The sequence below is a fragment of the Mirounga leonina genome, unplaced genomic scaffold, assembly GCF_011800145.1.
Source record: "Mirounga leonina isolate KUSES-001 unplaced genomic scaffold, KU_Mleo_1.0 Mir_115, whole genome shotgun sequence".
Taxonomy (NCBI): Eukaryota; Metazoa; Chordata; class Mammalia; order Carnivora; family Phocidae; genus Mirounga; species Mirounga leonina.
This window is the reverse complement of record NW_023270268.1, coordinates 27,790,066-27,815,727: the sequence shown is the minus strand read 5'-3', so window position 1 is coordinate 27,815,727 and position 25,662 is coordinate 27,790,066. Positions and strand designations below refer to the sequence as shown.

Below are 25,662 nucleotides of genomic sequence, written 5' to 3'. Positions count from 1 at the left end.
ACAACCCTGAGACCACGACCTGAGCCAAAGTCAAGTCAGATGCTTAACCAACTGAGCCACCCAGACATCCCAGAAGCTAAAAAAAGGAAAAAAAAAAAGTTAAACAGATGACCGTGAATTCCTCCTTCCTGTCTCAGTCCTGGCATGAGGGGCTTCTGGTGGTGTGAGATGGAGAAAGCATCCTCCTGTCCCATCCGAGCAAGGGGGTGCCAGGCCTCCACACATGGGCAGGACTAGGTTTTGTGGGACGTGAATCTTACACAATTTGGGGAATGCTCTTAAAACAAACAACAACCAAAATTAAAAAGAAAGAAAGAAACCAAACCAATTTAGAATATCAAATCACAACTTCAAAAAGATGAAAAAGACCACAAACATGACATAATCCAGGGAAGAATACAGAAAACGACAACGAATTACCTGGCACACCTTTTTAATATTCTTTCCTACTTTTGGGGGGTTGCGTGTTCTTTTATTTTCTACTATCATTTTCAATATAGTATGAAGGAAATTAATCTAGTCTGGAAGGTCAGGGCCAGAGAATGTTTCCCTCCGGAAATGACATTAAAAGTAAGAGTCAGAGTTACGAGACAAACCGTGCCTGCGGCAGGAGAGAGCTGAGGGAGGGCGGAGGGGTGGTGGCTCGTGCGTGAAAGGGAGTGGGACTTGGTCCTCAGTAAGCCTGAGAGCCACATGGTTTTCTTTGCTCTGGCGGGTCAGAGGATAAGAAACTAAAGAGGAGATGATTAAAATGTGGGGAACCCCTAGTGCCGCCCCTATTGGAACAAAGAGGAAGTGTGAGTGCCTGGCCTTTTTAAAAATCAGTTGTCGGATACAGATGTAGTGAAAAGAAGGGGCACACGCACCCCAATGTTCATAGCAGCAATGTCCGCAATAGCCAAACTGTGGAAAGAGCCCACATGCCCTTCAACAGATGAATGGATAAAGAAGATGTGGCCCATATATACAATGGAATATTACTCAGCCATCAGAAAGGATGAATACTTATCAGTTACACCGACATGGATGGAACTGGAGGGGATTATGCTAAGTGAAGTAAGTCAGGCAGAGAAAGACAATTATCATATGATTTCACTCATATGTGGAACATAAGCAATAGCACGGAGCACCATAGGGGAAGGGAGGGAAATCTGAAGGGGGAGGAATCAGGGAGGGAGATGAACCATGAGAGACTATGGACCCTGGGAAATGAACTGGGGGTCTCAGGTCGGGGGGCGAGGGTAACAGGGTGATGGGTATTAAGGAGGGCATGTGTTGTGATGTGCATGGGGTGTTATACGCAACTAATGAATCGTTGAACACTACATCAAAAACTAATGATATACTGTATGTCGGCTAACTGAACATAATTAAAAAAAAAACAATTATGAACATTAAAAAAAAATCCATTATCTGTGTGACACAGCATCATGGCCACCTCCCTTGGAGAGCTGCTCCTTCCTCAGATCTGCTCCCCACTCCCCCAGCCACCCAGAGGGCCCAGCCCAGGTCAGGGGGACACACTGCGGTGTCCGGTGGCCTGGCTGAGGGAGGGGCCTGGGGGGACTCGGGACCACACCTGCTCAGTTGGGCTCCGCTTGCATTTTCTCTTTTGGGGCTGGAGAGTTTAGGCCCTCCCAGAACTCGACAAAGTCCCCCACTCTTCTTCTGGGACAGGTCCTGCACCCCCCCTGAGTCCTTTCCTTGTTTCTTTTTAATTTTTTAAAAAAGATTTTACTCATTTATTTATTTGAGAGAGTGTAGTGGAGGGAGGAGCAGAGGGACAGGGACAAGCAGACTCCCTGTGAAGTGCAGAGCTCCCACCCTGGGCTCAATCCCATGACCCTGAGATCATGACCTGAGCGGAAATCAAGAGTTGGGTGCCCAACCGACTGAGCCACCCAGGTGCCCCTCCTTGTTTCTTTAGATTTTGGGGGCCGGGTTTCTGTAAACTCACAAGAAAAAAAAATTATTTTTTAACTAGTCACTTATAAACATAGAATACATACATATTGCAAAAGATTCAGACAGTATGAAAAAGCCTAAAGAAAAAAAATTCAGAATTCCTATCATTTATTTCTAGTTTCATCATTTTGTGGTCACACAATGTGGTATGTACTCTCTTCATTTGGAGAAGCGGTACAAGACTAGAGAGGATTCGTTGAGGTTTTACAAGGCCCAATACCTAGCTTGCCAAATGTTTCCTGGGTCCTGAAGGTATATGCTCTGCTTCAGGTTAGAGTTCAATCTTTATCTGTTAGGTGAAGTGTAGTCATTGTTTTGTTGATCGTTGTGCCCAAGTTTCTTTATTTGGAGTATAGTGATAATAGTATCTCCATTTCATGTTTTTTTTTAAGATTTTATCTATTTGAGAGAGAGAATGAGATAGAGAGCATGAGAGGGGGGAGGGTCAGAGGGAGAAGCAGATCCCTGCTGAGCAGGGGGCCCGATGCGGGACTCGATCCGGGACTCCAGGATCATGACCTGAGCCGAAGGCAGTCGCTCAACCAACTGAGCCACCCAGGCGCCCCTCATGTGGTTGCTCTAAGGAGTAAGCATGTTAATATATGAAAAGAGCTTGGACTAGTGCCTGCCCAGCATCAAGGACTGTCAAGGACTGAGGAAATGTGTTTGCCGTCTCCTAAAAACATTCTGGTGACTCTTCCTTGCATTTCCCATAGATCTTGCTGTATGTAATCTGAAATTCATGACAATTATGTGATCGTTGTGGACAATCTCTTCATTAGTTGAAGAGTTCTTAGTCCCGCCTAATGCTTTTGATACTGATATTGATATTAATATTATGATAATTATTTACTTTTTGACTGCAATTTTCTGGTATTCTTTGTCCATCTTTTCGCATTCAACCAGAATCATACTGCTCTGGCATGTCCCTTGAAATAGTAAAATTTCATGTTTTTAATCCAACGTAAGGTCATTATCAACTTCAGAAACCAAATGGTCCCCACTCATCTCCCCAGTAAAATTAGCATATTTTTGCACTTCTTTCCATCTCCTCCCTCTTCACATTTACTAGAATGATCTACTACTTGGGACAAGCATATTCATCAAATTATTTACTATTTTATTTTTACATTATACATATTTTCTTTCAGTGGGTAGCATTTGTATTATTTTATACCCACCATTAGCACAATTACTTAGTACTAAGTTTGTATAGAAGAAGAGCTATAGTGCTCACAAGTTTCTTACACAATTTCCCCCGTTGATCATTTCTTTGCTTCGATTCATCTTGTAGACCGCTAAGAACATTTTTGTTGTTTTCCTAAGAGACTATGTGGGTAATATACATGCTTTTGCATTTGAATATCAGTTTGGGGATATAGGAAGTTTTTGCTACTGTAAGTGACCTAATTTTCCTGCCTACCAATGTGCTTGAAATAAAGAACAGCATCCTGCTGTTGTTTTTCAATTTTTATCTTTTCTCCCCTCCCCGAACACATGGAGTCTTGCCAACCTCCAGGTTTGGATCTCCTTTAGTTTAGGGAAGGTTTCTTCTTGTTTCCTAAAATATTGCTCATTTTACATGTGTCCTGCTTGTTAATATTTAAGCCTTTATTATTTAGAGCAGTATCGGGTTCACAGCAAAACTAAGAGAAAGGTACACAAATTCCCCATATGCCCCCACCCAACACATCACAGCCCCCCCCTTGACCAACACCCCCCACCAGTGGTACACTTGTTAACTGATGAACATACATGACCCATCATTCCCCCAAAGTCCAGAGTTTACCTCAGGTTCGCTCTTGGTGTGGTACATTCTATGGGCTACCTGTTAATATTTTCATTCTACCAATTAACAGTACTCTGGATTCCCATTGTGTGGTCTCTCCACCTCCCGCGTTCTCTCTGGTCATTTTCCTTGTTTGCTACTTATTCTATTCTAGGAGGTTTTCTTAAGCCTGCTCTTGACATCAGTGGTAGTTGCTTCCAGCGCGGGCAGTGTTCCTCGCTGTTCTGGTGTAATTCAGAGCTAATGGAGAGATCTGTGTCCTTAAATCCCTTCTTTGGTGCCGTCACCTACTTCTCATCTTTCACCTCATTCCAGAGTCCATGTTTTCCTTATTCCCTGAGCAAACACCGCTTCTGTTTGTTGGAATAAATCTCCCAGAGCATGCTCTTTATCATTTACATCCAGGGTTCCTTTCATTTTTTTTTAACAGATCTCATGTTATCATTAATTAGAGGAAATTCTTCTATTCTTTGGCCCTCAGACAAGCATGGGGCCACTCACCAGCTCACCCTGCCCTGTTTACCTGCATTTTGCTTACTCGCCACCTTGGAATTGGTCCTAGACAACAGGAAGTGGTGCATTTATCAGTCTGTCCTCGGTGGCCTGTGGAGGGTGGGGGGCCGGGGCTGTGGGTAATAGCCACTCTCACTGGGGTTTTTCCAAGGGCTCTTTATAATTATTGGAAACCCCCGCGCAGGGGTCCTCTCCCTCTTTGGAAGGAGGGATATCCTCACCACTGCGTCGGCTGGGAATGCCTAGGAAGAGGAACAGAACCCATGGGGGGTGGGGAACGATACGGGTTCCGGACAAGGGTTCGCATCTCTGTATGGGGCAAGCTGAGCACTTTGGGGAAAAGGCAGTACACAGACTCCCTCCAGTCTGCTAGGTGAGGAGATTCCTTTGCAGGTCCTGTCCTTCCTTGTACGCCAGTGCTGCTTTTCCTACAAGGTGCTTTCAACTCTCTGCCAGGCTGCCTTTATCACTGCAGGGAACTCGAGCTTCCATATTCAAGCGCAGTCAGATACGAAATAGAGGGACCAGGGGAGGTGAGGCCACGTGGTTTCTCCTTTACGGAGTTTTCTGTGGCCTTAAATCCAGTGGATGTTTCTCTTTTTCCCCTGCCCTGACCGTGCCCCCAGTCCCTCTTCCTCAGAATTGTGTTTTAAATAGAATTCCCTCACTTCCTGCTCTTCTGCCCCTCTGAGGTAGGCCTAGAGCCAATCTCTGTGAGTTTGGCTCAGAATCTGATGCCATTCACTAATTTCATCACAGAGAAAATGTTCATCCCTCTCATTTTTTTGTCCCATTCATTTTGTCTGCGTGGGGTAGAAAGTATGGGGAAAAAAAATGTTTTCTCTGCAAGAGACTGAAACTCTCAGAAAACATCCCTTCCCACTTCTCTATGTCTGCCTTCTCTGTTTCACTTAGCAGCCTCCGAGGACCCGAGTAACTGGGAAGGACCAGCGACTCTTCTCTCAGATATTGCTGCTTATAAAAGGTTGGCCAGAAACTTGATAACTGAGTATGACTTTGGCTCAGGACAGCCTGGGGCCCAGGAATGTTAACTCAGCACCAGCAGCCGCATAATCCAGGAAAAAGCACAGAACTGAGAAGTGTGAACATGTAGCTGATTTTGCTGAGAAAGGCAGAAATACGTTTGGGCATGAGGGGGGTTTGCGGGGGGCGGGGGGCAGCCCAGGCCACTCAGCCTCCCAGAGACAAACACGCTCACAAGCAGGAGCCAACGTGGCCAGCATCGGGTACCAGTGAATATCGAGGCCCTGTCCCCAGTGCTGCCACAGTGAGCCCTCCCCCCAGGAACATAACCCCAGTGTTTCAGATAAGGAATAGGTCAGGTGCTGGCTGATGGTCCCCACAGCAGCTAAGGGGAGGACCGCTGAGAAGGTTGCTGTCACCACCCGATGGCTGGTTTAACGAGGTCAGGGAGATCCCACGTGGGCAACCATTCCCAGGTGTCCCCGTCCGGCAGCAGGGACAGCTATGGGTGAGAGAGGGAGAGACCTGGGGGAGAGACTTGCCGCCCCCGACCTGCCTGTGGACTGGAGGGATGGGGCGAGCGACGTGCACTACTCAAGCCATGGAACGACGGACGCCTTTAAGATGGCTCACTGACTGGGAGGATATGTGTGTGGGAGGCCACGGGTTCTCCCCCTCAACATCACCAGAGACTTACCAAAATGAGACTGAGTAGGAATAAAAAAGTAGGCCGAGGGCTCAAGTGCCAGGAGGCAGGGAGAGCAGATGCAGGACTGTGGAGGGCCTACGTGCACGCGGTGGGAGGCGGGAGGGAGGCTCAGCCAGGCTACACCTCGGAGAATGCGAGAATGCGCTCCGGGCCGGCGGACCTGCCCAGGCCCTGTCTCTACAGCTGCTCCCCACCCCCAGCCCCTTCCAGGGCCAGGAACCGCCACGGCACCACACTGCTCCCCGCTGTCCCTGCGGACCAGCACTCTCCCCTCCTTTGTGCAAAAGCCCCTCTCCTCAGAGGCTCCCGCTGCCCTGTCATGCCCGCGGTCCCCTCCTGGCAGCTGTCGCTGGCCTTTAGGTCACCCCTGCTGTTCACTAAGGATGGTGGTTCCTAGTCCACACTGGCTTCTCCAACATCTGCGTCTTGCTTCATCACACGGACCTTGGCTTGCCCTGTGACGGCTCCACCTTTCAATTTCAGAAGCATCTGTCTCTGGCCCAGATACGCCTCCCACTGCCCCACCTGTTGGGAGTTCTGCCTCATCAAGACCCCTCATGCGCTAACCCCCCTGAAGTACCTGTCTTCATTTCCCTTTGTATGCAGATTAAACCTCTTACCCCACAGCCCATCCTTAAGGTTTCTCTAGTGCATGCCTTCTTTCCCGCCCTGCTTCGCTCCCTTCCTTGCGCCCCTCTGTAAAACCCAGCTCAGCACCGGAGGCTTCATCCTGGCTGCTGAACACCTGGGATGGGAAGACAGGTGCATGCGTGCATACCCTCCCCTCCGACCCACCAGAGGGCCCAGATCCCTACTCTAAACTGACCCCTAGCTCAACCCTGCCCTGCCATTCTGCTCTTTCTTTAACCAACTTGCTTTTCCATGCCGTGATGAATGACGACTTCGTACCTTCTGGGAACATCCTCCACTGACATCCAGCTGATCGATCTCACTTCATTTCAATCAAGACAGTCCAACTCCATCATCCTATCACTAATTCAGCCTTCCTCATGCTCTACTCTTTCCTCTTCCTCTCCCTGAGCCCCTCCCTCTTTCTGTCAGAGGCTCCAGCCCTCCTTTTTTTCATGGACTATGGCCCTTCAGCACCCTCTCTACTTTGTTCCCATCAACACACTCATGCTCTGTCTCCTGCCAGAAATGCTGCCCCTGACCCCATACCTCTCCAGGTATCAGGCCATTTCTCCACACCCCTTTAGGACCAACTTCTCCCTTTGTGCGGTCCCCCCCCCCACTACCCACCCACCCAACTCTGGTATGCCTTCCACTCTCCTCCCACCCCTTCCTGAAACTGCCCCCCTCGAAGTCACCAATAACCTCCTGCTACTAAATCCAATGGACAGACAGTTCTGCCCTCATTTTACCAAAATTCCCATAAGCCCCGGCCAGAGTTCACGGTCTTAAAGCAGCTTCCTCTCAACTCCTGGTCCTCTTCAACATGGCCTGCTCCTCCTCCCAAACCCGGGGACCCAGGCTTCCTCAGGGCCCCATCCTGAGCCCTCTTTTCTTTTTTCTCTCCCTGCCTGACCTCGTCCAACAAACTGCCATTCCGTCTTTACTCGGATGACTCACAAATTTTTGTCTCGACGTGCCCAGAATGACCTTGATTCTGTCCCCTGCACAAGCTTCCCCGCCCGCACGCAGGCTTTCCCTCCATCTACAACTTGGATAACTTTTTTTTTTTTTAAGATTTTATTTATTTATTTGACAGAGAGAGAGATAGCGAGAGCAGGAACACAAGCAGGGAGAGGGAGAAGCAGGCTTCCTGCCGAGCAGGGAGCCTGATGTGGGACTCGATCCCAGGACCCTGGGACCATGACCTGAGCCGAAGGCAGACGCTTAACGACTGAGCCACCCAGGCGCCCCCACAACTTGGATAACTTAAGACACAAACCAAAAAGTCATCCTTGAATCCTCTCTTCCCTCACCTCACCCCACACTCAGTCCATCAGAGGGCCTGTCAATGACACCAGGAACACCTCTCTCAAATGCATCCACTTCTCCCCACCTCCTCTCCCACCGCAGCTCAGACCACCACCATCTCCCACGTAAGCTACGTGGTAGCCTCCCTTATCTCCCACTCCCTCTCCTATCCCCTTCCAGTCCGAGCTGCACACAGCGCCAGCCCCTGGCCATGCCTTGTGACGGGCCATCTGGCTCCTGCCCGCTCTCCAGCATCCTCTCCCCTTACTTACTAGAGCCTAATTACTGGCCTTCATTTTTAGACCATGCTCTGGTAAATTAAAGATGACTGCAAATTCTTTGCTTATCCCTCTGCTACCCCAGTCAAGAAATGAAGTTTAATTCCCCTACCCTTGGTGTGGGATAATCTGCCAAGATTCCTCCTCAGAACCTTGACACGTGCTACTCCCTGGAATACCTAGAATACTCTTCCCACACTCCTACCTGGTACTTCCTGCTTATCCTTCGGTGTGCATGCTCTTCAGAGAGGGCCGGGCCTTCCAGACCACCTTAGCAAAAAGTAAAACATATCAAGGCAAGACCTGTATCAATCTTTTATTTTCTTAACACTGACATAAATGAAACGAGTAAATAGGCATCATAACATCATAATTAAATCGATTACTTAATGTCCTTTCTAGAGCAAGTGTTGACACACTATTGCCCTCAGACTGGTCACCTCCTTTGATAAAGTAAGTTTTACTGGAACACAGCTATGCCCATTATGTGTTGTTCATTGCTACTTCTGAAACGAAAGAGCTGAGCAGATGCTACAAAAACCATGTGGCCCACGAAGCCTGAAATATTTGCCATTTAGCCCTTTAACCCCATGGAGAGCAAGACCTATGGCTCTCTCATCCCTAGACTTCCAATACCTCAGACAGATGACTTGTCCAAAAACTGAAGGGCTTTGAGGCGCAGCTCTAAGCCCTTCTTTACTGGCAGGCTCTTTTGGTCAGAACAGGGCTAGACCAGGGCTGGGTCCATTCCCTTCTGATGTCCCCAGTCTAAGGAATCCCAGGTGAAAGCTTTGGAGGAGATGCACCAGGACTCAGAAGTCTCAAGTCCAAGGAGACCCGGCCATTTTTCTCACCCCTTCTGCTCAGTTTCAGAAGAGGGCAGGAGGTTGGTTAGGACCCTCTACCACCTTTCAGGAGTATATTGCTTTTGCCAACACCCAGGCAAGGATACGGCCATTTTCAGGGGAAAGGGGTCCTCTGCTTCTCTCTCTCTCCTCTCCAGCAAGCATGGGCTGGGCTAGAGCCTAGAGAACAGCCATGTAGGAGGGTGGGCAGAGACGTTCCCTTGGTTCAGAGGCTCCCCCCCACAACAAGGAGACAGCTCCGATGACAAGCTAGACCCCACATGTGCCACTTGCTGGTTAAACTGCACAGGGGGGTTGTGGGGGAGGCGTCAGCTTGTATGTGGGCACGGACTGCACATTCACATGTCCGGGGGCTGCCATGCTGTGTGTGTGCAAACGGACAGAGGAGGCCGGCTCTGAGAATTTGCCAGGGCCCCTGGGATGAGCTGCCCATTTTTGCTCTGGATGTTGAGAGTTGCTTGCCGGGGCGGGCGGGGGGGGGGGGGGCGGTCTGCTCAAACGTACTGCACATACTTCTTTTAATCTGTTAGCATCTATCAGGCCCAGGCCCGGAAGAGAAAACCTTCCCCGTTCCTTCCTCCCCTCCTTTGTACCAAGATCCTCATCTCAGGTTCCGTGGGTCCACAGACGGTTGCCTCTAGCGAGGCAGGGAGACCTTCCAGGCTGTAAGAGAACCAGGCTCCACCAGTTCCAGATCGTGGAGGGCTTCCAGCAGCTGCTCCTTCGCAGATCCGATGAAGGAATTCTCCAGGAAGGCAGGCAGGCCTCCCACACCATCCCGGAGGGTATACAGGGGCACCCGTACCAAGCCTAGCACCTGGGAAAGGGAGGAGACTGGTGACGACGGGATAGGGAGCTCATCCTAGACAGATCTTTCCAGATCAGAGGTCTCATCCCTTGTCAGTCCAGCAGAACTAGGCCTGAGGACTTATATCTTATACCTAGTAGGCCCAGCTCTCCGCAGATGAATGACCCTGCCATCCAGCTTCATAAATGCTAACCCCTCCTACATCACTACACGGGTAGTGCCTCTCACCTCCAGGATGCATGCTTGGCCCTACACCAGTAGTTCTCCAAAAATACGCCAGACCAGCCCTATCAGCACCATTTAGAAACTTTTGAAAAATGCAACAGGCGCCTGGGTGGCTCAGTCGATTAAGTGTCGTCTGCCTTCAGCTCAGGTCATGATCCCAGGGTCCTGGGATCGAGGCCCACATCGGGCTCCCTGCTCGCCGGGAAGCCTGCTTCTCCCTCTCTCTCTGCTCTCTTGCTCGCACTGTCTCTCAAATAAATAAATAAAATCTTAAAAAAAAAAAAAAAAAAAAACCTCTTGAAAAATGCAAATTATCAGGTCCTTCTGAACCAGAATTTCTGGGAGTGGGTCAGTAATAAGCCTCCCAGCTGGTCCTGATACCTGCCAAAGTTTGAGAACCATCTCCATACACGATCTACTCCCCTACTCTCCTAGCCTAACGACGAAGGATCCCCACAACGCATCAGGCCACATCTTCTACCCAAGGGAAGCCTAGGGGTGCAAGGCTTGGCCAAATCAACGGGGACAAGAGAGATTTGGATAGGTGTGTTCAGAGGCCGGTAAAAGGGGGAAAAGGGACAGAGACCTTGGGGGCAGACTACGCTGGCTGTGGCTTGTCAACCAGATGAAAGAAGCCCAAGATTCCAACTACCCCCCAGGAAAGTGGGGATCCGCTTTCTGGGGCAGGGAGGCCATGGGGGCGGGGTTCCCGGGCGGGCCCCACCTCCAGCCCGTGGTCCTTGGCGCGCGGGGCGCCCATCTCCACCGCGACCAGCTGCTCGAGCGTCAGGCGCTTGGCGTAGAAGTGGGCCACGATGCGCGCCCCGGGCCCCGCGTGCGAGCTGCGGTAGTCGGCGCGCTCCACGCGGAAGGCGGCCGCGGCCTCGCCCAGCTCCTCGGCCAGCTCGCGGTTCAGCCCGGCCTCCAGACCGCCGTCCTGCACGCTGACGAAGCCGCCGGGGAAGCCGAGGCGCCCATCAAAGCGCATCTGCATCTGCGGGAGAGGAAGCGGGGTGGCCCGGGCGCCCGGCCGGCGTCCCCGGGGACGGGGCGGGGGCGGGGGCGGGGGAGGGGCGGGGCGGGGGGCGGGGGGGGGCGGGGCGCCCCATCTCACCAGGACGGCGTAACGGAGCGGGATGCGGCCGAACAGCCTCCGGGGGTCCGGCGCGTATAACAGCGCGTGGCACGCGTGCCGCCAGCCAGACCCCAGCACCAGCGCCTCCTCCAGCTGCAGCTTGCGCACCCCGGCCATGGTCCCACGCTGTCCCCGCCGCCGTCCCGAGGGCGCAAGGGGGCAGGCGGACCCGGCGGCAGCCAATCGGGGCGGGGCTTGCAGGCCCGGGGAGCCGGCGATGGCCGCGGGACCCCGGGGAACCGAAAGCCTCGTCCGGGTTGGGCCCCGGGCGGGGCGGGGCGGGGGCGGCGTGGCCGGCGTCGCTGGCGGGGAGCCCGGCGGGAGGTGGGGCTTCGGTCACAGAGCGGGCCTGCGGCGCTTCTGGACGGGCGGGTGGCGGGGCGGGCCGGCCTGGGGCCGAGGCCGCCGGGAGCGTCAGGGAACCGCGGGGGTTTGGTTCAGGTGGCACACGGGGCCCGGGGCTGGGCCCGGGGCTGGGAGGGACGGAGGCCGAGATGGCTTCGGAGACTTGGCCTGTCCTTGGGCAGCGGGGATGGGAAGGGGCGACGGGTGCAACAGCTGCCCCGCGTGGCGGAGTGGGGGGCGGCGCGGGCGACCGAGTGGCTGCTTGAATGTGCTGGAGAGTCGTGCGAGGGTGAGGTCGGAGTTTATGGCCAGGGGGCATGGCGGCGTCAGGTTTTGAGATGGGCGATCGTAGGACAGGGGTGATCAACAAGTGTATTCTAGACAGAAATTGGGGGTGGCCATAGGCAGCGGATAGGGCAGGTAGGATAGGATAGGACTGATGCGATTTTCAGGGGAAGGGGAAGTGAGGTAAGAGCTGTGGGTGTGAGCTGTGCTCACAGGAAGGGTCCGAGGTAGAAGTGCCTAAGGCTTTCCAGACTTTACACACCAGACCCCTGAGCTGTGAAGGAAGGTGGGGAACAGCCCATCCCCAGGGCAGGGGCCTACTAGTGCCTGATGCTGAGGAACAGGGATTCAGAATCCCTCACCCCAGGCCAGGCCTTCCCCACCTTTCACAGGCCCTACACCCTGAGTCAATATTTTACTATACAAAGGAAGGGAGGAGGCAGCCCCTTGAGAGGGCGTGCGCTTAAAGTCACAACCTGTAAGTGACAGCTCGTGTTAGGAAAGAGCCCACGAACTGTCCAGACACAGGCTTGTGACCTTAGCAAGTCATTTAACTCTCTCAGATCCCCGGTTGCTCATCTTTTAAGTGAAGATGATACCAACCTGTTAGAGATAGTGAAAAGTTTAAAGCACTTAGAACAGTGCCCAGTACAAATTTATTGTAGCCGTCCTTGGAGTCGAGGGTAGGGGCAGAGTGATGTGTCTTATATTAAAGACCTGTGGGTTGGAATGGGAGAAGATATTTGCAAATGACACTACAGGTAAAGGGCTGGTATCCAAGATCTATAAAAAACTTCTCAAATTCAACACCCAAAAAACAAATAATCAAGTCAAAAAGTGGGTAGAAGAGATGAACAGACACTTCTCTGAAGAAGACATACAAATGGCTAACAGACACATGAAAAAATGTTCCTCATCATTAGCCATCAGGGAAATCCAAATCAAAACCACATTGAGATACCACCTTACGTCAGTTAGAATGGCAAAAACGGACAGGGAAAGAAACCACAAATGTTGGAGAGGTTGTGGAGAAAGGGGAACCCTCTTACACTGTTGGTGGGAATGCAAGTTGGTACATCCGCTTTGGAAAACAGTGTGGAAGTGCCTCAAAAAATTAAAAATAGAGCTACCCTATGACCCAGCAATTGCACTACCGGGTATTTACCCCAAAGACACAGAGGTAGTGAAAAGAAGGGCCATATGCACCCCAATGTTCATAGCAGCAATGTCCACAATAGCCAAACTGTGGAAAGAGCCGAGATGCCCTTCAACAGATGAATGGATAAAGAAGATGTGGTCCATATATACAATGGAATATTACTCAGCCATCAGAAAGGATGAATACCCAACTTTTACATCAACATGGATGGGACTGGAGGAGATTATGCTAAGTGAAATAAGTCAAGCAGAGAAAGTCAATTATCATATGGTTTCACTTATTTGTGGAACATAAGGAATAGCATGGAGGACATTAGGAGAAGGCAGGGAAAAATGGGGGGGGGGGGAATTGGTGGGAGAGATGAACCATGAGAGACTATGGACTCAGAAATAAACAGGGTTTTAGAGGGGAGGGGGGAGGGGGGATTGGTTAGCCCGGTGATGGGTATTAAGGAGGGCATGTGCTGCATGGAGCACTGGGTGTTATACGAAAACAATGGATCGTGGATCACTACAAAAACTAATGATGTATTGTATGGTGACTAACATAACATAAAAAAAAAAAAAAAAGACCTGTGGGTTGGAACACAGCCAACATCAGGCCTCAGCATCCCAAGGGGAGAGGGGGTGTCCCTGGCATCATCTTTCCTAGCTTAGTCTTCTGAATAACATGGCAGAGACAGCGTCTACTAGAATCAGGCTGCTGGATCAAGGTGATGAGACTGTAAGTATGGCACTATTTCATTGGCCTGTTAGAGTTCTAGGGGGCTTGGAAATGGCCCCTGTTGAACATTGGAATCACCTTGCAAAAAGCTCACAAAAACTGCCAATTCCATGGTCCCACTCCAGACGAACTGGATCAGAATCTCAGGTGGTGATTTTTAAATTTGTTTCAGGTAAAGCAACTGGTGCCCCAACCCTTATCTCTAACATTCCAAAGGCCGCTTGCTTTCTCTCCTACATGGAAGAAACACTCCCTTCCCAGAGCTTCAGGCTGTTTTTCTTTCCTGGTTGCTGGAGGAGGCTTTTAAAGATGGATTCAGCCATTTCTAAGGCAATGTGGAAAACTCTATGAAACCAAGACAACAACTATATAAGGACTAATGACTTTGGAGACCAGAACTTTTTCAGTATGAATGAATATGGAAGTCCCCAAGATTTCCTCCCTCCCCAGTCTCGCCATCTTTTTCCAAATTGCTCTCTGCCTCTGCACTGCTTTCTGCCTCTGCTGGGGGAGGCCAGCCTCCATCCCTCTCCCCCATTCCACCCTCCTGAGGCACAGTTTCCAGAAGTAAAGGCTGGAGGTAGATCGCTGAGCAATGCCATGTCCCTCAAGAGTTACTCCAAGTTCATAATGGTACTCAAAACCAAAAATAACTCGGTGGTCATGGGGTGGGGGACCGGGTGAAATGGATGAAGGGGATTAAGAGGTACAAACTTCTGGTTACAAAATAAGTCATGGAGATGAAAAGTACAACATAGGGAATAGAGGCAATGGTAGTTTAATAACATTGTATGATGACAGATGGTGACCACACTTACCATGGTGAGCACTGAGTAATGTACAGACTTGTCAAATCGCTGTGTTGTACGCCTGAAACTAATATAACATCGGATGTCAGCTATACTTCAATGCTAAAAATAAAAACAACAAATAGGGTGCCTGGGTGGCTCAGTCAGTTAAGCGTCCGCGTTGGGCTCCCTGCTCAGCGGGGAGCCTGCTTCTCCCTCTCCCTCTGCCGCTCCCTCTCTCTTTCTCTCTCAAATAAATAAATAAAATCTTTAAAAATTTTTTTAAATAAAAATAAAATAAACAAATTAAAAACAAAAATTCTGAAATTTAAAATTTAGTAGTCTCTTTCAGACATCAAGAACACTGCTAGCTTAGATTCAATGATTAGATTCAACATTAGAAGGCTACATCCCTTCTGATGATGTCATATCTTTGTGAAGCTGGGTTTTTAGCAGTTGTGATGAAAAGCAAGTATGGGATGAAAATCAGTGTGGAACAGGGAATGAGGGTTTGAGATGTTAGGTGGTGACAAAAAACAGGTGCCATGTGGTCAGGACATAAACATTTATTAAGATGGTTGGACCTAACTATTCAGTAAGTGACATTGGTATCTATTTCTTTTGGCTTAAGGAGGCCATGAAAAATGTACAGACACCCTAAATTACAGAGAACTAAGAAATTTGGGGAGGCTCCAAGATCATCAATCCATTGATTCAATAAATACTATTTGAATCCTAAAATAATAATAATGAGGAGGAGGAGGAAAAGGATTAAGCATTTATCCTGTCTTTTTTTTATGGGCTGTACCTCAGGGCTCCCAAATAGTTAATAAGGGGAAGTTTATATAGGGTATTCCAGTTAATCAAAGAAAAAAGAGCTGATCATAGTTTTACTATTTTTTAAACTTTAAATGATAGATCGTAGGGAATGATCATCAATGACTGCTAACATTACCAAAAGAAAATCAGATATTATGTACCTCATGATGGAAGAATACACCACCTACTATGAAATATTCTTGCCAAAAAAACTGAATTTGAATCTGGATCTAAGTACAATTTTACAAGAAGTATTAAAAGAAATCTTTTTTAAATATCAGGAAGAACCTAAAATGATCCATGTGGTAGTGGATTAAAGCTGGAGACATCAGTATGAAATTGTGTTTAGCTTAAATTAGATACAGATGGTTACATATAGAAATAGTTATAGATATGTGCATACACAAGGGTTAGTATACACCAATTTCCTCGCTCTGTCAGCTGAGAGGGGGTATAGAAGAGGGGTACCCCAGTGGCAAAAAGCATACCCAGTGCCCAGACCTTGATTTCCAATACCATTTTCTAATAAAAGGAACCAAGACTCCTTGGAGAAATGGCTGATTCAAGCACTGGGACAAGAAATATACCTGTGAGCATCTTGTGATGTGAGAAATCTCTCTCTTTTTTTTAATGAAAAAAAAAAAAAAAACATATTGATGGGACTATGTCAAAGGGACGGGGACACAGGAGCCAACTGAAAGAGCTCTCAGTGGCCAAAGCTAAAACAATTTGACCAGTAAAATAAAGAAGTATTGGATTATAACCCAAAGTATAAAGTAAGGATCTGTGGGTCCATTCTGTATAAAGTAGGGGCACCTGGCTGGCTCAGTCAGTAGAGCATTCGACTCTTGATCTCAGGGTCATCAGTTCAAGCCCCATGTTGGGTGTAGAGCTTACTGAAAAAATAATGCATAAGTAAATAAATGAGCAGGAAGAGACATCTCCCATGCAGAAGAATTTGAAATAATTTATATACTCTGTCCTCCAGCAGGTGGAGCCCAACTGACCACTCCGTAAGTGTGGGTTTGTGAATAATGACTTCCTTCCAATGAGGACAGTATGGGAAGGGGGTGTGGGGCGCAATTTTGTGACTTTGAGGAGAAACCTGACAAATTACTTTAGCCAGGTGAATCAAGGTCAACATCAACAGTGACGAGTCATGTTGATGGCATGCACCCTTGATATCATGTGATATGGTACTTAATGTTAGCTGTTTTCCTCCCAAAATGACATAACCTGATCTAATTGTGAGGAAAGCATTAAGCCCCATAGGAGGGCCATTCTACAAAATACCTGACCAGCACATCTCAAAACTGTTAAGGTCATTGAATATGAAGAAAGTCTGAGAAACTGTCACAACAAAGGGGACCTTAAGGATTCCTGATGACTAAATGTAATAATGTGGGATCCTGGATAGGATCCTGGGTCAGAAAAAGGACATTAGATAAAAGCTAAGGAAATCTGAATAAAGTATGGACTTTGATGAATAATAATGTATTTATATTGGTCCATTATTGTAATAAATATACCATACTAATATAAGATATTAGTAATAGGGAAGCTGGGCAGACTATATGGGAGTTCTGTACTATCTTCACAGCTTTTTCTGTAAATCTAAAACTGCTACAAAAAATAAAGTTTAGGGGTGACTGGGTGGCTCAGTGGGTTGAGCATCCAACTCTCGATTTCGGCTCAGATCATGATCTCAGGGTCCTGAGATTGAGCCCTGTGTTGTCAGGTTCCACACTGACCAGGGAGCCTGCTTGAAATTCTTTCCCTCTGCCCCTCCTCCTGCTCTCTCTCTCTCTCAAATAAATAAATAAATCTTTTTTTTTTTTTAAGATTTTTATTTATTTTTTGACAGAGAGACAGTGAGAGAGGAAACACAAGCAGGGAGAGTGGGAGAGGGAGAAAGAGGCTTCCTGACGAGCAGGGAGCCCGATGCGGGGCTCAATCCCAGGACTCTGGGATCATGACCTGAGCCGAAGGCAGACGCTTAACGACTGAGCCACCCAGGCGCCCCAATAAATAAATCTTTTAAAAAAATAAAGTTTATTTTTTTAAAATGAGGAGGATGCGACCAGTAAAATCTAGACTAAAAGAAACTCTACAAGACCAATGACCTTGTTTCCTCAATAAATGAATTACAAGGGGAAAAAAGAGATGGAGGTAGAATCTATACATAAAAAGAGATTGAGGGGACATATCAGTTGAAGCAATTGGGCTTTACTGGGATCCTAATTTGAAGAAACAAACAAAGAAAAAGTAAGATGGGAAACGTGAATACTGACTGGATATTTGATAGATAGAAATTATTGATAATTTTTAAAGTATAATAGTATTACAGCTTTAAAAAAGATTCTTTATCTTTTGGAGATACATGCTGAAATATTTATAAATTTATGATAAAAATAATGCAGTGAGGAGGTAGTGGGTGAGAACAGAAATAAAATAGGATTGGCTGTGAATTGACTATTTCTGAAGTTGAGTGATGTTCCATAACAAGGGCTTATTATATTATTCTCTTTATTTTTATACAGTTTGATGTTTTCCATAGTAAGAAGTTAAAAATAAAAAGATCTTTGACTTCTCCTGAAGTTAAAGGTTATCATTTACATTTGAATAAAGCTTTGCGTTTCACAAAACCCTTTCACAGACAGAATCCCTTTTGGTCCAGGAGAGGGAGAAAAAGGTAAGTGTCTAGTCTCACTTTTTAGGCAGAAAGAAGACTGCGACCAACATCTACCGTCTACCAGGAAATTTTAAATTATTCCACTTAATCCTCATAAAATTTTCCAGGTGTTTCAAATGTAGAGCCAAGGTTGAGAACCGCTGATTTTTGAAGAATATACATTGGGGGAGCGGAGAGGAGATGCCACCAGCAGAGAGCTGCGGGCTGAGCCAGTTGGGGTTCATCCAAAAGGACTTACTAAAAGGGCTAGATGCTGTGATTATTATCTGGGGGGCACTCACATATCTGAAATCAAATCCAGCAGCCTTAAAGGAGGTGGCGTTCTGCAGAAGGCAGCCCTACTCTTAGTTGTTTGCAGGTTCAGCGTCGAAAATACCCACTGCTGCATTGTCTGGAGCTCATTAGGTGGATCCACTGATTATAAGATTATAAGAACTTTACAGACACCTCCAGCTTCGTGCCTGGACCTCTTCACCTGAATACCCCACGAACACCCCGAACCCAACATACCCAGGAACGGACTCAGTGTTTCTCCCCGCATCTCCTGTATCCCCAGCTCTGTGAACCATCCAGTCACCCACATCAGGAACCTAGGAGTCCTCACAGACACCCTCCTTCCCTCCCCACCCAAGTCAGTCCTCAGTTCTCCCGGTTCCCTCGCATTGTCTCCACAGTACCCTGTCTTCATCTTTTCTCCCCCGGACCACACCTAACTGCCTGCCCTCAGCCTCACCGTGTTCAAACCGGCTGTCCACACAGGATGCAGCTAAAAGCCATGCCCTGTCGCAATACCTCTTCAGGGGCTGCCCCTGGCTACTAGACACAGCAGACAAACCCAACGTCTCACATCTGAGCTTTGCCTTCAGGATGAGTGATCTATTACTGAATTATATTGTGAAATGTAGTGACTTTTTTTTTATTTTTTAAAAGATTTTATTAATGTATTTGACAGAGAGAGACACAGCGAGAGAGGGAACACAAGCAGGGGGAGTGGGAGAGGGAGAAGCAGGCTTCCCGCCGAGCAGGGAGCCTCATGCAGGGCTCGATCCCAGGACCCCGGGATCATGACCTGAGCCGAAGGCAGACGCTTAACGACTGAGCCATCCAGGGGCCCCGAAATGTAGTGACTTAACGCCAGAGGGGACACTTACTATTTCAGTGTCCGTGGGTCAGGAATTAAGGAATGGCTTAGCTGGATGGTTCTGGCTCAGGGTTTCTTGTGATGTCTTAGTGGAGATGTCAGCGTGGGCTGCAGTCAAATGCAGGCTTCACTAAGGCGGAAAATTTGCTTCCCCGGTGGCCCAACTTGGTGCTGGCTTTTTGGCAGAAGCCTCAATTTTATGCCACATAGATCTCTCCATAAAGTTGCTTGAGCGTCCTCGAGACATGGTGGCTGGCATCTTCCAGAATGAGTGATCCAAGAGAAAGCAAGATGGAATCCATGTCTTATGACCGAGTCACAGAAGTCAGACAGCATCATTTCTACAGTATTTTATTGGTCATGCAGGCCACCATGAGGCAATGGGAGAAGTAACTGCACAAGACAAGAATCCCAGAGGGGAGGATCACTGGGATCGAGGAGGCTGCCCACTGTACCTTCCTCTCAAACCTAACGTAATCGTCCTCACTTTATGTACCACCAGAACGAACAGCTTTCCAAACTCCCAGAACGCACATGCCGTGTCCTGCGTCCTCCATGTTTGTGTTCTTCAGGCCTGCGAGATCTTTGCCTCCCTCGTATTTGCCTGATGAAATTTCTCCCAGCTTGATTGAGGTATAATCGACAAAAACTGTATATATTTAAGGAGCACAAGGTAATGTTTTGATATACATTGTGAAATGACTACCACAATCAACCTAATTAACTATCACTTTCCATCGCAACCATTTTCATTTTTGTGTGTGTGTAAGAACACTTAGGATCTACATTCTTAGCAGATTTCAAATGTACAGTAACACAGTATTTTAACTATAGTCACCATGCTGTACATTAGGTCTCCAGAACTTACTGGTCCTGTGTAACTGAGACATTGTAACCTTTGACCAACATCTGACAACACAACCCCTTTTATGAGCTTGACATTTTTAGATTCCACATAGATGTGAGATCATGCAGCATCTAACTTTCTGTATCTGGCTTATTTCACTAGCATATGTTGTATAAAATGGTAGGATTTCCTTCCTTTTTAAGGCTGAATAATATTCTGTTGTGTATATACATAAATATGTCACGTTTCCTTTACCCATTCACCCGTTGGCAGACATTTCGACTGTTTCCATTGCCTGTTGAATGTTTATCATTCAAAATTGTGTGCCTAAATGCCTGGTACGGGGTGGGAACTCAATACACGTCGAAGTAAAATCCAAAGAAGTATTAGACCCTATCTGCAGATGAGGCACTGTTAGTAGGCTCCAAGCCCCTGCACCACACTGTCTGGAAATGTGCTGAAAGCCAGGAAAGACAGAGCTCACAGTTCACCATTTTGAAAAAGAGGATCCCCATTTTTTCAGAGAAACCACTAAATCATTTCATTAGAAGGAAACTTTCCCCCAAATTTATAAAAATCAATGCCAAAAAGAAGGAAGCCTGAGGACTTGGTAAAAAGTGTTAAGAGAAGGGGTGAAGAGTGGTGTTGGGTATATCGGTTAGTTTATTGCCATAACAATGCTGAGTAATAAACAAAGAACCTGAGAAGCCTACCACAGTGAACATTTGCCTCTGGCCCAAGAGTTTCCAGATCGCCTGGAGCGGTTCTGCTTTATTCCTCGTTGGCTGGGGTGACTCTACAGGTTGGCTGGGGCCGCTCTGCTCCTGGCCCGATCTTCTGACACATTGGTTAGTGGTCCCATCATCTTGAAAGAGGAGTGGGGTGTTTCCCCCGTGGAGCTCCTGTTTAATTTGTCAGCCTCCTTTCTCCTGAGCCCACTGTGATGGCCAGACTTTATAACAGACCTAGAGCTTTTGCTCCAGCCTCAGCCCCAAATACATTAAATAATTAACTTCCATCACTCTCTTGTGTGTGCCTTATCTCCGCACCATCCAAAATAGCTGATGGCATTTCCTCTGCATAAATAGAAAGCAGAAAGGTCAATTGGTGTTTGTGAAATATATATATGTATTTTACAAAGCAGCAAGCCAGCAGGGTCCCTTTATTCCCTCACACCTGTGACAGTTTCATAATAGCACCTTCTGCCTTCCTTAATCCCCTGGCCAGTTTCCACCCACCATCTTGCAGTTCACCCAGTGAACCACACTCTTGCAGTTTGGTTAGTGATTAATACCAATCCTGGAGTCACCCCAAATCCAGACTGAGCCGGGCTGAAGGAGAAAGTACTTTCCCAATAGTAATAATAAAAAGCAATTTTTTTTTTTTCTAGTTACCTTCAATCTTGCACCCACCACCCTCACTGCCAGTGAAGCAAATGGTGGTTTTCTCCTGTTAATCTGGGTTTTTTTTGGTCAGTTTTTTTGTAGTCCCAGCCACAGAGCCTAAAGAGTAGAGGAATGATCCTAACATGTTCTTAAATCCAGGTGTTGTTCCTGGGGAACATTCATCTGTGAAAGATGGCAGAGGCTATTTGAAATCTAGCTATTTCTTATAGCTAGAAACTCACACAAGTATTCTGTTCTGATGTTATGAAAACCACTAGTAAAAAGATTCAGAAGCTTTTATAACTTGCTACTATTGTCCCCCTCTTCCAGATCCATTTGAAATGTGTTTGGTCATAAAAGGATATGGGAGCTCTGTGGAGCCCTTCCAGGGGCTGAGGTCTCTTCCCTGTCAGAATAATGGAAATGTCCTAGGCCTCCAAGGGCAAAACTGATCTTCAGTGTTCTACCTTGGAAGTGGTCACAGGTTCTGGATTTGGGCTTGGACAACATGCTCAAGGTCAGAATTCTGCAAAGTCTCAGATTCCACCCCCAAGAAGGAGCCACTATTTGAGGCCTGTTTTTCCTGCCCCAAAGCAGCAGGGGCTGTGAGATCAGCAGCACGAGGATCACCTGCCAGCCAGGGACAAGTGCCCAGCATGCAGGGAGGGAGGGGGCTGGGCATCACTAGCTTGGGGAAGAGGCAGAGTGAAGGTCTGTGCTGGCCCCAACACCTCTCCACGGTGTACAGGAGTTGAGGGAACACAGAACAGTGATGTTCACAAGGCCTGGAGCACAGCAGAGCTTGTGGGTTCTGTGGTTCCCTTGGCTGCTGGGCAGAGGTGGGAATGAGACATAAAGCACGGTGACCATGCTCCCTTGTCCTTGAATGGACCCCATCGAACTCCCTGAAGCCACGTTAGTCACACTTTGACTTTTTCCCTCCCAATCACTGCCTTACCGGAGTATATTCACAGCAAGGCAGCTGAAGTCTTTGGGCCCTTCTTCCCAGTCCTCATACCACGTTCAGAGATGTTAGTGAGATGAGTCAGTCCCCCAGCAGAGCAGACCCAAGCACTGCTCCAACCATGGGGGCAGAGGCAGTAGGAGGAAGGGTCTCAAACAGTGGTCGAGGGTGGTTCTCACACCCAAGCATCAGCATCACCCGGGAACTTATAAGAAACGCGAAGTCTCCGTCTCCATGCAGACCTATTGAATCAGAAGTGCTGGGGATGGGCCCTGAATTTGTTTTACCAAGCCCTCTGGTGATCCTGATGCTCAAAGTGAGAAACACTAGTCTAAAAGGCACTGCATCGTGCAGGGAGCACAGCACCAGCCATGACGGGGCCTCTGTGTCCCCCATCGTTAGCGGAAGGCAGAATGCTGACCACTATATAATGCGTGCGTCAGATTCACCAAGTCATTTGGTAACAGAAGATATGCTTTGGCCCCGTCCCTCCCCAGAGAAAGGAGGCCGGTGAGGCTGGGTGTTGACAAAGGTTCTCTCCTTGACAGAACTTCAGACAGGCTCCCCTGAGCGCTAGCTCGGCGGGGCCTCCGCCTGGGCCCTGTCTCCAACCTGCTGAGTCCAGTTCAGCCAGAATCCTGTTAAGTCAGTTTAGTGAGAATCCCCCACCCCTGCTATGGGGTCACCCTGGCCTGTCTTCAGCAAGAGTCCTGTGAAGTCGGTTTGGCAACAATTTCCCCCACCCTAGGTGTCTTCTCTTTGTACCTTTACATCCCTTGAGCCCGACTGTGCCCCGTCCCACCCCGGGGTCTAAATCTCCAGCTTTCTGTGCTGCATTTGGCGTTGAGCCCCGTCTCTCTCCCCTATTTTAATTGTCCTGAATAAAGTCTTCTCTACTGCTTTCACACGTGTCGGGATAATTCTTCAACAGTATGTTTAAACGGGTATATGTTTAAGAAGCTCCTCGAGCAAGTCTGATGTAGCTTCTTGGTTGAAAGCCCACATGCAGAGTGATTAAGAGCATGGACGCTGGAGTCAGACAGACCCAGGGTGACAGCTCAGCTCTGGGAGCTGAGTAAATAAGCAGTTAGCTAAAAGACGGGGGTAATCTCTCCTCTCCCCATCTCTCTCATCGGTGAAAAGATCCAATGACAGAAGGCCCTTACAGTTGTAAGTGCAGAGCACAGTATTGTCACATAATAGGCACCCAATAAATCAAATGTTAGCTGCTCTCAGTAATAATGATTACACAGATGCGTTACATTCATCAACGTACTTCTAGATAAGAAAACGATGAAATAGGTGATTTATTTTGTAACCATGTGAAATATATTTATTAAGAATAAAAGTCTTTAATACTCCACGAATGAGCTTGGAGAATCAATCACAGAAGAGAATTGCTTTTTAGATTTTTAGTCCAGGTCCTTATATATATATGCACATCTTGCTTGTTAGGCAAGGGCAAAAGTGGACCCAAAACAGGTCACCTGAGACAAACATTTGTGACTCCCGGTCAGCAGCTCAGTGTGTCAGAAGCCAGTGTTCAGCGACGTGAGCGGGGAGCAGGCTGACCATAGAGCATGGGGACTCGAGGCAGGCAAGCACCGAGCCTGTCCTCCAAGTGGAAATGGTCAAGGGTAGATGGAATCTTCCAGGCCATCGCAGGGGTGGTCCAACCCTGTGAAAGCCCCAAGGGCACACTCGCGGTAATGCTTTTCAGGAAGCCACATTTGGTCCACAAGCTTTCCTCAGAGTATAGACCAAACACTGATTGGCCCATGACTCAGAGTAGAGGCAGATAGGTTTACTACTCTCTAAAGGACTCACTCCTCTTGACAAGGGACTGATAGTAAAGATGGGAGCCCCGGCATTGGACCCATTACCCATAATAAAGTCCAGCTTATGTGCTGAATGGGTTTGTCCCCTTGGACTTGCTTGTTTTTGACAATTGTTGGTGAGGGTTCTGGAGCGTGGGCCCTTTACCGACTGTGATCAGCAACTGTTCCTCAAAGTACAGGAGCTGGTCCACTTCAAAACAGTCACCGGCACGAGGCACCACTTTTTCTAGAGCTACCCGGATCTCGGCTTCATTGGCCTTCTGGCGCCTTGCTCTCTTGAGGTAGTTGTAGACCTTCTCAAATACTTCTGCTCCCAGCTTCTGCATGGCTGACCTGCCACCCAAGTTAGGAGAGAAAAAGAGGAGTTTTACACATTCAAGTCATCCGCAAGAAATGTCTCTTTAAATCACTAATTACACAAACGTTGTACCTTTGAGATTTGGGGGGGAAAGGAAAAAATAAGACGCGATGGTTCTACCTTGAACACTCAACGGTATTCAAATACTTCCTGAAGGTCTATTATGGGCCAGGGGCCTTCTAGGAACTGTGAACACAGCATTAAACAAGTTAGGTAAATTCCTGCCTTCATAGAGCTTACCTTCTAGGGTAGAGAATAAACAGATAACTTAATAAATACATAGACAATAAAATGTCGGGCAGCACCATGTGCAATGAAGTACAATAAAGCAGGGGGAGAGAGGGAGAGAGAGAGAGACACTCCCCTGAGAGGAGGTGTCCTCTGGGCAGAGACCCACATGAAGTGAGACCTACACTAGAGGGAGAGAATGGGGGCCCTGCAGCTAAAACACCTTGGAGAAATACCGAGAAGGCTAGTGTGGCTGGAGTCGGGAGAACAAGGGAGAAGAGGAGAGTGGGATATGGAGTCAGAAATAATATTAATGAGAACAATAAAATAAGAAGAAGAAGAAGAGGCAAAGGAAGGGGACACACTTAACCTTTTACAACAGCTCTGTGAAGGAGGCATTTTTAAATTCCCCTGTTTTACAGATGGAGAAACTGAGGCGTAAAGGGGTGAGGTAATGTGGCCCCGCTCCCACGCAGACCAACATTGGTTTTCTGTGCTCACCTCCAGCCCTTGTCCTCCTGCAGCCACAACAATGGCCGTACCTGGTGGGTTTATGTTGCCTGTATTTTCCTTTACCTCCAGCGAGGGTCAGAAATGAAAGGCCTACGTGTAAAACTAGGCCCGGGGCATGTTTTGTTTGGTCAGCACTATGCTTTACTTTTTTTTCTTTTTTTGATTGATTGATCGATTGACTTTAGAGAGGAAGGGGCAGAGGGAAAGGAAGAGAGAAAACTTATGCAGACTCCCCGCTGAGCACAGAGCCTGCCGCGGGACTCGACCCCACGACCCTGAGATCACCACCTGCGCCAAAACCAAGAGCCAGACCCTTAACTGACTGCGCCACCGAGGCGCCCCAGTGCGTTACTTTCTTGAGCCT

At 48.1% G+C, this 25,662-nt stretch overlaps 2 protein-coding genes across 3 annotated transcripts in view; both read right to left on the bottom strand.

The window, feature by feature from the left end:
- Positions 1–8,485: 8,485 nt before the first annotated feature.
- Positions 8,486–11,473, bottom strand: NUDT16 (nudix hydrolase 16). Its single transcript, XM_034994652.1, has 3 exons — positions 11,193–11,473; positions 10,803–11,072; positions 8,486–9,862 (listed from the first exon to the last, which is right to left on the bottom strand). Exons 1-3 carry the CDS (start codon positions 11,328–11,330, stop codon positions 9,683–9,685), a joined length of 588 nt encoding a protein of 195 aa, XP_034850543.1. The 5' UTR covers positions 11,331–11,473; the 3' UTR covers positions 8,486–9,682.
- Positions 11,474–23,265: 11,792 nt separating this feature from the next.
- NEK11 (NIMA related kinase 11) overlaps positions 23,266–25,662 on the bottom strand; it is a 240,919-nt gene continuing 238,522 nt past the window's right edge. Inside the window, exon 17 of one of the 2 annotated variants that reach the window (XM_034994615.1) lies at positions 23,266–24,532. In XM_034994615.1, coding sequence (XP_034850506.1) covers positions 24,262–24,532 — 271 coding nt within the window. In that variant the 3' untranslated portion in view covers positions 23,266–24,261. The remainder of the gene's footprint in view (positions 24,533–25,662) is intronic. The other variant, XM_034994618.1, reaches the window with a different exon arrangement.